The sequence below is a fragment of the Scomber scombrus genome, chromosome 7 (assembly GCF_963691925.1).
Source record: "Scomber scombrus chromosome 7, fScoSco1.1, whole genome shotgun sequence".
NCBI classification, from domain to species: domain Eukaryota; kingdom Metazoa; phylum Chordata; class Actinopteri; order Scombriformes; family Scombridae; genus Scomber; species Scomber scombrus.
In genome coordinates, this window is record NC_084976.1 from 25,691,509 (window position 1) to 25,709,062 (window position 17,554).

A 17,554-nucleotide genomic window follows, 5' to 3' on the forward strand; every position below is an offset into this window, starting at 1 on the left:
AATCAGGCATCTGTGTTGATTAATATGTAGTGTAAAATGTGCACATGATGGTATGTGCATTCTGGCTCTGAGAGGTCTACCCTTCATGTCGTTACACAGAAAGTGCCTACAGGAAGTGTCTGGCTCGAGGTTTACCATCATACGCTTGTGCTAAGAGTACATTTAGATTATAGTTACAGACAATATATCTGCAATTTCATGCTTTTTTTCACTCACTTGTTGCAGCCAAAATTTAAAGGCCAAATATGTATTTTTGACCAAAAACATTTCAGCATAGTTCACAGTTTAAAAGGTTTCAGATTATGGCCATTGACATTTTGTGTTCTTCAGTTGATAAGCATTTAATGTATAAACCTGTATACATATAATGTAAAGAAGAGGCTTTGACAGCATCAGAAAAGAAAAAAAGACATTTTTAAACATTTCATTGTTGTGGTCAGTCCCTGTATTATATGATCTAACAGTCAGTTTATGAGTGGTTTTGTCACAGAGTAGCAGAGCAGGTGGAGGTGGTAGGACCCAAATGCAAACACTGCGGGCAGAGTCTAAGGCAGGTACTTTACTTTTTCCAAACACAAAAGCAAACAAACGGAGGTAAGTACAACAGATGAATAATCACAGGGTAAAAATAACACAGCCAAAAACACACAGCGCAAACTAACACAGAGACTAACAGAGAAACCAAAACCTATATAGACATCGGGTGATTACAAAACAGGACACAGGTGAGTGAAACAAGACACAGGTGAAACACATGAGGAAATTAACTAAGGTAGGGAAACACAGGAAGTAAAACAAACTACATACACAAGGAGAAAATAACTTTGAAAATAACACACAAACAAAACAACAGACAACAGGATGTGACAGCTTTGAAATTTTGGTAGCATCCACATTTCATCAGCCACATTTGGCTGATGTGACTATAAATGTTTAAAGATGTGTTTAAATAATTTGTGGTAATACAGAAAGGTGATCAAATCACCTGATTAAACTATAAACTCTTATCATTTAAATTTGATTAATGACTTTAAACTTATATTGTCATAAAAAGTTCTTAATTTTTCAAGTCTTTCTCAAAACAACTGTCAGGTGTCCAAATGAACGTTTAAACATGCTTTTCTGCATTCATCCTGTTCATGCTGGTTGTTAAAAGGTTCTCTTATAATGCACCTTCAGTGTAAGTGATCACAAACGTATTTTAGTTTGTTTGAATCTAATATGAAGCTTCAGATATCCAAGTTAATCAAATCAAGTCAGTATCTTTCAAAGTTGCTGTCTTTTAGTGCCAAATTCATTCTTTTTGTTAAGGTCCTTCCACTGCAACTGAACAGGAAAACACTGTCAACACATTTTTTTACTAAAAAGACTCTAATTGTAGTAAATATCTACTCAACTAACTCAGATGGCTGAAGCCTCATATTATCATTACATACATTGTAAGTTCATTCTAAGGGCCAGTATGAACAGGATATTGAAATAGAAAGCCTTTGTTGTCGTTAAATACAACTTTAATTAGGAGTGCTACTCGTAGTTCATGCATTAAAAACACAGCATAACTTGTCTCGCACAACACAAGGCCTAAAATAAATAAATAAATATTAGTTTTTAAAAATAAATAGATGAGATATTCATGAGATATGATGCCATTGCACTTTGGAGTACATGTTGAGTTGTAGCACAAGAACAGTTTTCATATTGCTGTGGTGATTGCTTTTTGATGGAATTAGGTTTATGATACAGTGAGCAAAACCTGTTTCAATATGTCATATTGCCACCTGACTGCTGTTTTTAGACAGATTTGAAAGACTATGAATCGATCCTTTAATTGTGTTTCTTCATTACTGCACAACATCGCCATCTCCTGCACAAGTTTGAAAAAACACCATAACACCATGATGGAAACAGATGTATTAAGTGTGTACGCCCACCACCGAAGCAGATTGACTCATGTGTCATACTGTGCACTGTTTCCTCAGTTTGTGACCTCACCTTAAAGCCCAACGTACCTCCATTTCTCTGCCTAGGCAACACACATTATTCTTGAGAAGAGAGGCATCACCAACAGCCACCTCCCTTCCTGTGTTTCACCACTATTTCAACAGCACATCCCTCCACACTGACTGTCATCACTGGATTTGTTGCTGTTTCTGTGCAAAAAGTCCCACTCCACTCAAAAATATTTTTTTCTGCTTGTTCCTATACTTGAATGTTTGAGCTTCTCTGTGCAGAATGATGTACTATGTGCACGTAAGGGCTGTTTTCACATTCGTCTTCTTAAAGTGGAACGTTTCTCTGTGCTCATTGAAAATCCAATTTTAAGGGACAGTGCATTCAGGCAACCTAGGGGTAGAAGCTGTTGCCGAGTTTTGCTTCTGTACGTTTTTTTTTTTTCCAGACTGCAGGAGGGTAAAAAGACAGAGGGGAGGTCAACCATGATGCTGACTGGTTTGTGGACACATCAGGCCTGGAAGGTGTGCAGTAGTGATAAGAGTTCACTAAATGTTAGCATTTAGCTCCACCAAAAGGTTTCCTCCTCTATCAGCTTTGGACTGCGTGTGTGCTGCTGTAGATAATTGGGTAAAATGTTTAGGATACAGATACCAAGTGCATTCAGGAGAACTGTGTTATTTGGGTGATCCAACAATATCCCATCAAGTCAGATCCCCTTTTCTTGTCACCCGTTACCAACACTCATCACATTGCGGGAAACAGAAATGAAGCTGATCAAAGCACAAGCAAATACGAGAGAATGATGGGATTTAATGGTAAGAAACATAGAATGACAGTTAACACAGCAGCATATGTCTCTGGAGGAAAACAAAACAGATCCAACATCATGAAAAATGCTTAATCTCATTATCCACCCACTCATGGCCATCGTGAATCCACATACAGCAGCAGATCACTGTCACAAAATGGTTTGAACCCATGAAAAGCTTAAAAATGAAGAGAATACCTTGGATGACAGAAGTGAGGTTCTCTGGGAAAGCCTGCGCTATGAGGGAAGCGTAAACAAAGCAAACACATAAAAATATCATGACAGTATATGCTATTAATTACTCTACTCTAAGCCTGACATTATTATGCATTTAAACCGTAAACGTGTTTCCATTTTCTTCACATTCAGTTGTGTATGTAATTTAATACTATGTCATCAAGATAATAACATTACCTTGGAGGTTTCGTGAGCCTTTTGTTAATACTGAATTCAGTGCTTTCTGCGCTGTCACTTCTGCCTTTTCCATGTGCAGTCAGGACAATGGTGTCAATTTGCTTGTTTACACAATATTAAACTTTAATTACATGTTCCAAATAGTCATATATAGTCCTAAATGTGCTAAAGTATCAGAGACTGAACTAAACAATAATATTTTTAAGATAAGGGCTATTTCAAATCTTGCTCTGTGTCCACTGGTATATACAAGTAGTATTTTTAAATCACTATCTGTGATGACAAATGAAAAATAGCAAAACTACAACTTAAAGCATGCAGAAAATGGCAAATGGAAATTAAGACATCTTGCAGATTATGAAGGGATTCCAATTTTACTCATCAAATAAAACAGGAATTTGAGATTACAGCTTTCCAAAAACAATTAATTCCTTATTTCAATCAATTTTATAAATGTGAGAGTTCTGAGTGCTGGTCAGACATTTCAAAAAGTAAATGTTTAAATAGTAAACTGCATGCCTAAAAATATAGAAACTGGTTTAGATTGATATGTATGTTGATTTATGATCATAATGTAGAAAGTGTACAAGAAGGAAACAATTGTTTTTTTTTTCATATTTAGCAGAAAATGTTGATTTATTACCAATAAATATTGTTACAAAATGATTGAGAATTAAAAGTTGCAGATTATATAGAATAGTGGTACAAAGCTCAGTTTTCACTGAAAATAGTTAACGACACTGATGCTTATTTCAGTTATCCCATAAATTAAAAACACATAAATAAATAAAAAATAAAGCACACTATACAAAATTAAAATACATCTCAAGACAAATGCAGGAATTTAGACAGTTGTAGCGACTCTGACAGGCGGTGGAGGAACAAATGTGGGGAGAGCCACTGACCTTTCAGAAGGAGCCTGAAAAGAAAACAGAAACAAGCCAGATCATTTGCTGTAACCTGACAAAAGAAATAATACTCAACTTGGATATTTTTATTAGAAAGACTACCTGCTGCATTCTGTTGTAATCAGGGGGAGCCTTCAGCCCTCCGCTCAGCAGGTTATGAGGAGTTACATCCGGTTGAAGTGTTATTGTCTGTGAGATAGAAGAAAAGAAGCTGAAACAACCAACCAAAATAATAGATGCAGAAATCATCGTGCAACACACAAACTAATAAATACATACTATATCTGATGTAGAATATACTGAATATACCTTCTCAACCACTCTGGACACTGGGTATCTTGTCTGGTGACCTACAAAACACAAGCGGGGAAAAAAGTCAAAAATATTTACCAAGGAGAGTCAAGAAAATACAAAATATTACCATGTTTAAAACCTTAATTCAGATTTTTTTTTTCTTTGGTGCAAGACAAGCATACTTCACCTACTTTTGTTCTTGGTGCAGTAGATGCAGAGGTAGATTAATCCACAAAGCAGGAGCAGGAAGAGAAGGCTACAGGGAATTCCAGCTGCAATGCCAGCGATGGCCGGTCCACTTAGCCCCCCACCTATCACCAGAGCACAATGTAACCAATGATTTCTACTACTTAATTATCATCATTAAGCGTGTGATATGAATTGTGATAGTAATGCACACGTAATCTAACATTTTACCATACCTGGGCCAATTCTATGGACCTCAGAGGGCTCTCCTTCAGTCATACGTGCTTTGGGGATGACCCGAAATCGGTAAATTGATTTAGGATCAACAAAGATGTCTGCACTCCGGGCAGTGCCAGGTTTTGTCTGGATGGTGCGGTATCTGTTTGAGCTTGCTTTAGTTTGGGTGCCATTAAGATTTCCACTTGGGAGATCTGGTCCTTTCATTTGGATGTCAAACCCTGTGTAAAGGCACATTTGAGTCATGTTTACTGTCCTCTTGATGTCAGAATCTCAACATTTGAGAGCTATTTGATAAAAAATAAAAAATAAAAAATAAAACTCTTATGCTGTGCTGTACATACAAAGAAAAACTGACATTTGCTCTCCATTGTACATATATAATTAACCCCCCCCCCCCCCCCCCCCCAAGAAAAAAAAAAACTTTCCTGCTAGTGGCTTCACACATTAGACAATATTTACACCCCTATGTCCTATGTTGAGTTTCTGTTTTCAACACTGTGCTTGGCATTCATCCTGAGCTGTTTTGCTGAGATGTGCAAATTCAAAACAAGAAGACTGGGTCTGGTCTGAAGCTGCCTTCCTAGAGTGAGTCACTGCTTTACCTGTAACAACAGAGGTAGGCGGGACCTCCCAGGTCAACGTGATGACTGTTCCATCTTGATTACGGACCAAACCGGAATCTGAGATCAACGGTCCTGGAGAGAGAGGGATTGTGAGCGAGGGTGAGATCAAGAGAGGCCAGGGGAGTGGGGGGCTGTATAAAAAGACTGGAGAGCTTTGTTTAAAAGGGAAAGAGCAACCTCAGGTATTACTTAGCGTTCTATCTGAGGCTCCATTGTTTCCCTTCACTCCAATAATGCTACTATTCCACATTTAAAGCAACAGAATCCTTAATATTTAAAAGACAGCACAAACAATCACTGCACATGTTATGTATGAGTGGCTGAAAACTAATAAAAACAACAAGTCTTACAATATAGTCTTTAAATATTTTGTGATGTGACCTATAATGTGTCACTTTAAATGAACTGATACGTTTTGTATGCAAAACCACATGACAAGTGACTTCAGCCATCAGATTACTGCAGGGGTGTAAAAAGTATGATCATTTCCTCTAAGATATGATACAAGCACTTAGAAATTGCACATAACTTGAGTCACATACTTTTCATCCCTGCTGTATGGTGACAGGCAGACCACAGGCCAACAGCAGCAGGGAGTAGGTATGTAATTCCACAGATAATACTGTACCTTGTAACTGAATTTCTCTTTTCTGACTGCCCAGTGGGTTGCGGCAGATGCAGGTGTAGTTTGTGAGGAGAAAGATGCTGACATTGTAATGACGAATCATGAGCTGTGTGGTGTCGTTGCTAATCTGGTCCGTTGTTGTGTTGATGGCATCTTCAGCACCTTTGGACCATGACACCACAACCTTAGGTGAGGCCTTACTGATACAGTGGATACTGACCACTATTTTGCCCTCAGAGTTAACTGTGGTTCTCACAGCTGGAAGGAACGCCATTGGACTACCTGGAGAGTTTAAATACCACTGATAAAGTCCAATATGGTGAACATTTTTGTATTTTTCATTTGTTTTGAAGGTTAGGATTTACAATCCATCGGGAGAGGTGATCCATTAAAAAAAAAATCTGAAACTTACTTGCAGTAATGTTGCACATATTCTTCTCAATTGGGTGTTCTGCCATGCAGATGATGGTTTTCCCATTCAGGTTTTCCGAGGCGGTGACAGTCAAACTGAAGTTTCCTGCACCACTGCTAGTGTCATTTAAGTCTGGGAAAGAAAGTTGGGCCTGCGGGGTTCCCCCTGACCACTGACAGTGATACTGCAGTTTGACGTCATTCACCGCCTGCACAGAGCACACTGGGTTTCCTGGTGGCTTTTCTGTCCAATGAAAATGTGTCATGCATAATTAAATGTTTATCAAGCAAGCAGCATTTTCAATCATGAACAATGTCAAGTGAGAGTCCTGCATTTACAAATCACAAAATGTCAACTTTTCATGGAAGGGTTGGAGGACTTTGGTCTAAGTGTGAACCAAATAATACTATTCTTATAAAATTCTTCAATACATGATTTATTTTATTTAACTTTCAGAAATGTCAAATGCAAACATGCTTAAAAGATTATATTCATGTTCACGTACCATAAATGTTTAAAATGATGCTTTTATGGTGCTGTGCTTTAGTCATCTCATTGTGCACCGTGCAGTTATAAACACCTCCTTGACTGGTCTGTACATTGGTCAGATTGAGAACTCCTTGGTGGGAATCGGAAAGATTCTGACCACGAAATACCCACTTAACTCTTGGCTGAGGGACTCCATCAGCCTGGCAGGAGAGGCTGAGTGAATCATTTGATACATAAAATTCCTTAGCTGGACTGGCTTCAAGTATGGGCTCATCTGGTCCATCTATGATACACCACAAATAAGGGAAAGATGAGTCATAAAACAATAAGGACACGAACAAAAATAGACCTTTTAAATAGATGGATGTAAAGAAGAATTTCAGTCAGTTATTAATCTTACACAACACAGTGACATTCATGTGAGTTGTCACGCTGCTGAAAGGGTTCGTCAGTGACAGCGTGTACCGTCCTGTGTCACTTCTGTTCGGACTGAGGATCACAAGGCTCTCTTGCTCTACTGAGTAATGTGAGCTGTTTTTTATCTCTCTGCCACTGAAAAACCACATCTGTTGCTCAACTACTCCTTGCAGCATGCTGTATTGCAGTGTGATCCGGTCACTTCCCTCTGTAGCAAATGCAGACTCTGTGCTCAGTGTCACATTCTGGATAATTTCTGTGAAGGAAAAAGGTAAATGGATGATGGAACAAGTGTGTTACATACTGTAATCATTGTGGCGATTATCTGATTTCTTTTCAAAAACATGTTAATGTTTTTATGCTGGTGAATCTAGATGAAATAATCCATTGTGAAACTTTCTTAAAGCTTACGAGATTTCTGCAGTACATTATTGCTTGCTTGACAACATTTACCGTGCAGAGGTAACAACACAATAGCACCAATGAAAGCAAGAGCAAAGAAGAAAACATACACATTCTTCAAGTTGCAGCTCAGAAAGTCAAATCATTACTTTAGCTAGAATGTACGCAGGGCCCACGATAAATCCTCTGGTAAAACTCATTCTAACTAACTTTAAAAAGTCACCTGTAAACTTATCAACATATTTAGAGCATTTCCAATTCAATAGGTTCAAAAGTTCATAAGATGCTCTTTTCAGTGTGTAATATTTGTTTTTGGAGGAAACTATTGATGTACATTGGTGAGAACCATGGGATGGGTGTGGCAGCTGTGATGTTATGATTAAAGGTCAGGTGGAAAATGACAAAAAGCACAACCAGGCAAATATCAATGCATGTATCCAAATAACATGTGCATGTATACATCATTGATTATATTGTTTATATGCACACTGTAAGTATACTGTCTAATTACAAAAATGTGTCACAAAAACCACAATAGCAGAGTTGGAGCTGGTCTTGTTCTAGGCCTTTTATATTTGAGACAGAAGGTAATCAACTAGACACAAAAAATGTTGTGTTGCTTGGTTTTGTTTTTTCTCTCTTTTTCCCTTCTTCATTTGCTGAAACCCTAAAAATGGTATGCAGTCATACAAATAGCTGAACAAGAATATACAAAATATGTGGTGAAAATGGTGGTTAATATTATTAACAGGTTTATATAGCTAATAAATCCCATTTCCAATTCATCAGCACATGACCAAGCAAAAGCTCTATTCAGGTACTTACCATATACTGTCAGAGTGAAATCCGTGGAAGCTGTACCCAGTCCAGACTTTGTCATTAAAATGGTGTAGTCACTGGTATAGTTAACCATCACATTTACAAATGTGAGAGATCCATTTTGCTCGACTTGAAGCACCTTTGTGTCAGCTATGACTGCGAGAATATCCGAGCCAATAGTCCAGGTGACGACAGGTAAATCACCCTTAAACCAGGTAATCAATGGATCAGGGGCACCACTGAAAGACACAGCCAGAGTCACATTGCTACCAGCGACAGCATTCACCCGAGCAAGATGAGCCGGAGAAACAACCAGTTCACAGTGAGCACCTGTAAGTGTGGAGCCAAGTAATTATTTTAAAAAAAGGAAATATTTAGTTCTCCCTTCTCTACATGTTTGATGGGATTATGTAGGGGTAAAGCCATACATTGGAATTAATATCCTGTACATGCTTACCCATATTTAACAAAATCTAAACACATGTATTTAGAATATAGTTCAGTGGGATTCAAGGGAACAGGCGAAGATATTTTTCAATGCTCATAATCCCCCTCTTAGTAAAAACAATTTTTGAAGATGAACTTTAAAATCACAAACTGAAAGTTAGAATACAAATCTTACCTTGAGAAGTAAAGATAAGAATAATAATCATCAGAAATATTGCACTTAATCGGTCAGGTTGATCCAGCCTCTTCATTTTCATGAAAATAAAAAGACCTCAGACAGCAAAGCATGAAATCAAGAGTATCCACCTCTGAGAGCCAACTAAAAGACTTAGAAGAAATGTCCTTGGAGTCTTAGACAGCAGTGACCGTGTATACCTCTCTGTGCAGTGGCGAGGGAGTTGTCAGCAGGACGGCTGAGTAGCTCACCTGTGCTGAGTCAAAGCTTTGATTGTGCAGGTGAGGCCACGCCTCCCATCTAATTACACACAACAGTATCTACTTCGCTTTTTCTTAGGAATCCAGTGTTAGTTATAATGTATTGCCTTTGAATACAGCAAAAGATGAGTGCCCATTACGACTTTAATTACAGGCATTTAAATTCAGGTATTTATTATGCAGTGGTGTTTCTGTGCTGGGCTCTATCTTGCTGGTACCCTCATGAAACCAGTCAACGTGACAAACAGTAATGTGGGAACATGAGAAGAACCTGATATGGGACAATGACCCGTTCATGTTTTCTGACATAAGCTGTATGTTGAGTATATGCTGATTGTGTCAACGTGACATAACAGTACAGAAACTGGTTTCTGGCCAAATGTATTTGTAGCACTGTTGCTAGAACACTGATGCTGCAATAATACAACACATTTGATCTCATAAATCCCCTTGTCTAATCACCATTTCTACAATGTTTTACCAATTAATAATTGTTTATTTTGTCTCTCAATTAAAAATTACATGATGTGGAAAAGTGTGTTGAACATACTTTTAAGGACAATAAGAGGGGGATTTTCTGCAGTTAAATCCTCATCAAGGTCCTTCCAGACACAGGAGTAGAGCCATTTATCCAGGATATCCAGAATATGCAATGGAAACCAGTCCATTACATGCAGACCATTAACTGTGGGGAATTGTTTTTGTAAGACAAGCACTGTGTTCAAACAATAAAAAACACCAAAAGAACAGTCACAGGTGGATATGAAAAAGATTGCTGATTTATTGTCATGGTAATGTTCTGTACAATCAGATAATTGAGGCGCTTATGGTAAAATCAAATCATCTTCCCCTGCTCATACTGAGAGACACAATCTAGGCAGTCCTGAAACCCAGTTTCAATCACACAAACTATACAAATTATGCCAGACTAACATTAATCTTGAAGTACATAGTCAACATGTTTGGGTCCATATTTACATTGTCATTTACAGAAATTGCACCTCTGAACATGTGTGACTACAGATTTACAAGATGAACAAAGCTGAATCAAGTAACTGTTGGTGAAATGCATCGTACTGGTGGCGTTAATGTACAGTGCAATACAAACAGCAGCATGAATGACTGGAGGTTTCTGGGTTTAAATTATTGCATAATGACAGTAGGGTACTCCATATCAAGTTGTCTAACAGTAGATTAATAGCTTATGATACATAGAACCATCCGTGTAAGTTAAAATGCACATAAAAGACAAGATGATCCTTTTGGGGCTGTCTGGGTCTGCTGCAGGACAGTGTTTCTCAGTACTCCTCCTCTCCTGTCAGTACCTCCCTGCGTATCCTCAGGAGTCACAGTCTCAAACAGAGGGATTAGACGGATACATAAGCTGGTCCTCTGGCTGTGCTTATGTAATGTAGTCCAGTTATTCATTAGAATCCTACAATGAGAGAGGATAATGAAGATATGTGATACCAGACAAGAGTTGCAATTAAAATCCTAAATTAGCTTTTTTTCCCCCGTTGTTGCAAGAAACTTTGTCAAAGCAATTAATCATTTTTTTAAACAATGAAAAGTTGGAGATTAAAAGGGTATAACATTAATATTCCAAGCAAACAATTATATCATTCATCACAACAGACAACTTTGCGGCTTGCATAGAAAAGCTTGGAGTGTATCAAGTGGGTAGATATATAATATTGTATGTCCAGATTGTGTAATGTAATTGTGATATATAGGTTTCCTACAAATTATTCAACGATGGTTCAATGCACACTTTCCTAGATAACCATTCTTTATTATAAATCTTGACCTATTGCCTAACTATAAATATATGAGGGGGGACCCAAAATTCCTGGAAGCCACTGATGGCTCAGGACTAGCTTGGTGAAACAAAAATTGGGACTCAAAGAGTGAAAATTCAATACAGTGGAAGAAATCCAGGAATAGTATAGGAGGAGGCTTTTGGACACGGTAACAAAAGATGACCACACGAAATACTTCCAAGAATGCTGGGACAAGTGAATTGCATCGCAAGAGGAGTACTTTAACAGGAATTAGACAGATGCCATTGAAAGATTTATAATATAATTATGTTTTAAACAATTCTGGGTGCAATTATATTATTAATACTTAATAATATGATATATGCACAGGAGCTTTTCCAAACTACAATTCAAAAACTGTGCAGGAGAACAGAAGTATCATCTTAATCCATCAGCTGAGATAATTAAAAAATCTTTATCATTGCAAATTGGTTGATGACTAAATCTAAGACATCCTAGCAGGTACATTGATACTTACCCTTCTGTTAAGTCCCGTGCTCCCTGGCTTATGCCCTTACGGGCTTTATATCTTCCCTGTCTCCTTCAGTTTGCCCACCAGGTCGTCCACTGTCTCCACCTTCACTCCTGCCAGCCTCTGTGGGGGCTCGTCCACTCTCAACACCTCCAACCGTGAAGTCATGTCCACCCCTAAGTCTGCAGGTTTCACGTTAGCAATCTTCTTCTTCTTGGCTTTCTGAAAGAGGGGAAACACAGGAGATGAGGAACATCTGTGCTCCTTAATGTCTCACTTGAGAGACTTTGTTTTCAAAAAGTACCAGTCAATTATGGAAAGAGCTTTATAGAAACAAACATGTCAACATTTACTGAACTCTGCTTTCTTGCCTCTTGTGTTTCCAAGCACAATTTCCTGCAACCTACCATGATATTAGGCAGAGTGGCATATCTGGGGGTGTTGAGTCGAAGGTCTGCGGTCAACACTGCTGGTGTGTTGATCTTAATAGTCTCCAGGCCACCATCAACTTCTCTAACCACTTTTATCTTGTCTCCTTCCAGTGATACCTCTGATGCAAAGGTGCCCTGCATTAAGATATTACAAACAGCACACATTATAAAAAATGAAATACAGAAAGAAGACAACAGTGGTGTGTGGTCTCTTTAGGTCATAAAATAGTCAATGCACCATCTGCTGGCTGGCTTATCTAACTGCACTTTAAATGTAAATATAAGAAATAACTATTAATTATAAAAAGGACAGTAGTAACAATAGATAGAAAAGTCATAAAAAAGGTAGTAACACTGGAAATGAAATGAAATGGTTAGACATCTAGATTTACATGATAATCTGAGCCTCAAACTGCCTGTACACTGTGATATAACACGTCAAAGTTCGCCCTCTATTGGCCAGTCAGTGGAACTTCACCCCAACTGCCCAAGAACCTTTGACCTGCTTTGCTGATATGTGCAGGATCACAGTAGCTCTTACTGACACAAACTAGTCTCTGCTAACCTTGATAAGGCACACTGGGACATAGCCTGATATCAGCACTACTGTGTCACACATTTGACATTGTGGTAAAGGATACACTGTGGTAACTTTAACTTAAAGTAATTATTTTATCATGAATATTTTTTAAAACAACATTTATTTTATTGGGAAAAGTGACAATTTCACAGTAGAGCTCACCTGAGGCCAGTCCAGTAAGGCTGCGGTCATCTGGCCAGTCTGATTGCAGTCATCATCGATGGCCTATGAAAGTAACAGAAGAGACATTAAATGGAGGTGACAACAGTGCAAGATCTGGCTGATCATCAGAGTATGAGATCAGAAAGTGTGATCTGATTTTAAATGAGTATATTAAGAGAAATTACTCCTGAAGCTTTACCTGTTTGCCTAAGATGATAAGCTGAGCCTCCTCCTTCTTGGCCAAAGCAGCCATGATCTTGGAGACCTGCAGAGGTCCGAGGGTTTCATAGTCTTTCCCAGACACTTCGACATGGATGCCACGGTCTGCTCCCATGGCAAGGGCAGTACGGATGGTTTCCTAGGTGAGGGAATACACAGGCCAAGAACTGGTTTTGTGGGGAACTGGAATCAACACAATATGGCAAAGCTATATGAACTAATATTTATATCATATTTATCTCAATATATATAACTGTAACAATAACTACTATATCTGTGCACAATACTGAAGTCCACCCTGATCAATTACAACATGGCTAATTAAACATTCTGAACCTGAAATCCTGTTTAGATGTGACTGATTGTTGTAAGTATCCTCAATTTATACACATGGGATTCCAGCTATTTATTATAAATAAAATGTAATAAAATGTCAAACATAAGTAACTGTGGCATGTAAATTATGGTAGAAATGAATAACAATCCAGTTAATGTTATTTTAATAATGCTTTTTGCAACAATGGCAAAATGACACATGGATACATTACATCTCATGAAGCTTCTCATTGGTATTTGCTACATTATAACACTTATTGTAGCATAATTTCACTTTAACAATATTACAGATAAAAAGGTATAGCCAAGAATAAACTTTAAAAGACTGGAACCACCAGAAAAAAAGTCACAATACACTGTACTCCTCCAGGACATTTGTTAACAAGGCAGGTCTGCACAGCCTGGTCCAATCTACCAACCTGTGCTTGCTGTGGCCCACAGCTGACAGCCACAACCTCCTTAATAAGTTTCTTCTCCTTCATTTTGACCGCCTCCTCCACAGCGATCTCACAGAAGGGGTTCATCGAATGCTTAACACCATCTGTCACCACACCTTTGTTGTCAGGCTTCACACGAATCTAAAGGAAAAAGAAGAGAGCAGAGCAGAGTCATCGTGGGGGTGCCAGATGACTAACAACTCAGACAGCCTAGACTCCATGACAAACTTTCAGAGACACAGGCAGTGAGCAAGGAGTGTGTCTTTGGGTGAAAAGAATGACATCTAGTGATGTATGATGTATGTATATATAAACATAATATGTTCCTATAACAGCCTCCACTCATCTTGAAAAACTTTCCAACATTTTTAAGACTGCTCGCTGAAGGAGTTGCTCTCATTCGCTACAAGTGCCATAGTGAGATCTGGCACCAATGTTGAATGATAAGGCCTGGCATGTACTCCACATTCATAACAAAGACAGTGGATGGGGTTGAGGTCAGGGCTCTGTGCAACCCACCCATTTTTTTCCACACCAAAATGGGAAAACAATTTCTTTATGGACCTTTGTGTTTGGAGGTGTCGTCAAGATTAAACGGTTAGAGCTTTAAGGGAAGAAGCACAACTATTGCCTAAAATATCATAGTATGTTATATCACTAAGATACATCCAAAACCATTATAAACTGCCTAAGCCCACAAAAACACACATACACAAAACTAAATGGACGTTAAAGAAAAGAAGTAAACGGCCCATTTAGTTTGGACCAGATAGTGTACCTGCATTAGATAATGCTGCATGTACAGCATTGTAACTAAAAATCACTTAAAAAAACAATACAATAATTGCAACAGTTTCAATTCAATCAAAAACAAAATAAACATAACAAGCAAAAATATGTAATTTTTAAACAAGTTAAAAGGTGCTGCAGCTGACACATTTGATGAAATACAATAATAAGAGCATATGCTGATTCTTCAATCTATTGGTTTTGTCTGACAAAACAGTCCAAATTCATACATTTCAATTTTTCTGTCATATGTGACAAAGAAAAGCAGAAAATTGTCACATCTGAGAAGCTTGATCCAAAGGACATTCTTTGCTTAAAAAATAACTCAATAAACAAAATAGTTGCAGGTTAATATTCTTTTGATCAGCTGACTGATTAATCGTTGCAGGTCTAGTTAGTGTAGGGCACTGATACTGTACAGATCCTGTTAAGGGCAGCTGAGGCAGGAGAGCTCTGGTTGCCACATGAAACAGCTGCAAACAGAGATCGATTATGATGTTATGCTTCATCGTTGAGAAACAGTGTGCTTGAAATGAAAGCAGCACCTCGAAATCACAATAATGGTGTGACAGCAAGGTTACTGCTCAGGAGAACATGCAAATGGTGTTTCCAGATTTTAGGTTACACAACTTGGAAACATCAGCCAGACAGCTGTTCAGGTAAGTAGGAAGCAGTCATACTTTGCAGAGTTGTTTACACAAGACACTTTAACTATTCATAATTGCAACACCCTGTAATGTGACTAGCTGCAGGTTAACAGGTTACTTATCAATTGTGTGGTCCTGTGCCACAGCCAGCTGGCCTCAGCAGGCTAACATTAGCTAACGCTAGCAGAGTAGTGAGCAGAGGAGGTTTTCTTTGAAGTCGAAAGCAGCAAGTTGAAACAGTCCAATAATATTACCTTGACAGCGTAGTCAATGACACGCTTAACTCCAACGAGGACACGTCCGGACATTGTAGCAGAAGAGTTGGACTATTGCAGACAGCTAACGTGACCCAGTCACCGCAATGAACCTTCACCCAAGGAGGAGAAGTCGGACTTATTTTAGAGTGATTCCAGGGGCAGGCGCTGAGGGGACCGCCTACCAATCCAGCCAATGAGAAGCAAGAGACATGAAGGGTCTCTACGCTGATTGGCTGAGACGCGGTTGAAGTCGTTGTCAAATTCAACACAAAGTCATTTCTGCCTCGGATTCTTTAAATTAATTATAACTTAAACTCATTTTGATTTGGGGAATTTAATCTTAAATAAATCATAATCGATTTTCTCATCGCTTTTAAACAGCTTAAAATCTTTCATTTACGACAAATCACCTGTGAATTATTGTGGTGCTCTAGTGATCTGTGTCGTAAACAAAACCGAAGAAGAAACGTTCCGCTTATGTGGGGCAGAGTTCACAGCATGCAGTAGAGTCATAATGAGGATCATGCCACTTGAGCTTCAAATAATACATGTCTGTTTACACAAAACCATTACTTGGTCACCTTTAATGACAGTTTATGATTTAATGATTTGATTTGAACCATGTCTGGCTATTCTTAGGACCATATTTATTATATTATTGGAGAGTAATAGAAGAACACTGTATATTGATAAATCTCATTAATCTAATTGTCTCATATAATTGTTTATGGTACATTTATTTTTCTATTGTAAAGAGGATTTTCTCTAGAGGTTGCCTGTCTTCCTGGGGCCCATTAATACACACAGGTATATGTGGGGTAAGATCTTTTAACAGTAATTAAAGACAAAGAACATGAGGAATATGAAACTAAATAAATATAAAATATTTAATTATACAGTTTAAAACAAGACTGAAATTGGAACATAACCAAAACAAAGAGAAAAGCGATGTTGCATATTTGCATTACAACTTAATTAATATTAATGTCATTGCCATTTAAAAGTTTTTGGATTAGAAATGTATTTAATGTCTGTTGGTCCGAGGTTACAATCTCAGGAAGCTCTGCTTTTCAAATAATTTGTTTTAGGTCTTGGAGACATAAAAGAAGCATCTACAAAATACTCAACAGAAGATTTACCTGAGAAGATAGTTTTCCAAATAGACAACAGACTACTTCTGACTGTCTGGTTTTCACAGGTAGTCAGAAGAAGGGGGCATTTTGTCAGTGCTCATGTGATCAGTGCAGAGCTAGTCTAGCAGTTCTGTTTTGGCTGTGGACCAAACACCACAGCAATACTTATGGCAGGTTTGAATAACTAGTGATGATATAATGATATTCATAACATCTGGAGGGTTAGGTAGAAAAGCACTTCCTGCTGATGCTTATTCCTCTCTCCATTTTTAAGAAGACCAAACCAACAGGCTAATCTACATTTACCTTCTGTTGACCTGTTTCAGCTGCTTTTTGTACCACTTACAGTATGACAACATCCACTAAAGATTGTCAAACTAGATCAAAATATCATTGCAAATGTTCTTTTGTATGTGCAAGCAATTATTTTTTTCCTCCCCTTTCCATAACAGATATAATAAAATAAAAATCTCACTTGATCATTGTTTGCCTTGATAAGTAGTTTTAACCTACAAGAAGAGGGTGCTGCTGCTGCTTAAAAGGGCTTAGCAAACAACTCAAAATACATTCAGGACAAAACAACAACAACAGCTTGTTATATTAGAGAAGTGTCAATTGAACTTTATGTTTTTTGGATGCTGTAATTTGTGATACTGTGGGACAGCATTGCATTATAAAGAGAGGTGTTTTTATATCAGGCTAAACTAAATGACATAAATGGGGTGGAAAAAATATTATATGTGTAACACAGAACAATATTACAGCTCCAAATCACCATAAAAATGAAATCAATCTCTCT

The 17,554-nt window shown here is 38.0% G+C and overlaps 2 protein-coding genes across 2 annotated transcripts; both read right to left on the reverse strand.

The window, feature by feature from the left end:
- Positions 1–4,019: 4,019 nt before the first annotated feature.
- On the reverse strand, positions 4,020–9,051 carry LOC133983955 (V-set and immunoglobulin domain-containing protein 10-like). Its single transcript, XM_062423171.1, has 12 exons — positions 9,048–9,051; positions 8,597–8,920; positions 7,353–7,625; positions 6,969–7,235; positions 6,464–6,706; positions 6,055–6,333; positions 5,406–5,498; positions 4,800–5,021; positions 4,569–4,688; positions 4,402–4,433; positions 4,186–4,272; positions 4,020–4,094 (listed from the first exon to the last, which is right to left on the reverse strand). Exons 1-12 carry the CDS (start codon positions 9,049–9,051, stop codon positions 4,020–4,022), a joined length of 2,019 nt encoding a protein of 672 aa, XP_062279155.1.
- A 1,178-nt stretch (positions 9,052–10,229) lies between these two features.
- On the reverse strand, positions 10,230–15,765 carry etfb (electron transfer flavoprotein subunit beta). Its single transcript, XM_062422833.1, has 7 exons — positions 15,620–15,765; positions 13,912–14,070; positions 13,137–13,295; positions 12,938–13,000; positions 12,172–12,330; positions 11,771–11,986; positions 10,230–10,907 (listed from the first exon to the last, which is right to left on the reverse strand). The coding sequence occupies exons 1-6, from the start codon at positions 15,671–15,673 to the stop codon at positions 11,816–11,818; spliced, it is 765 nt and encodes a 254-aa protein (XP_062278817.1). The 5' UTR covers positions 15,674–15,765; the 3' UTR covers positions 10,230–10,907; positions 11,771–11,815.
- Between the last annotated feature and the right edge of the window lie 1,789 nt (positions 15,766–17,554).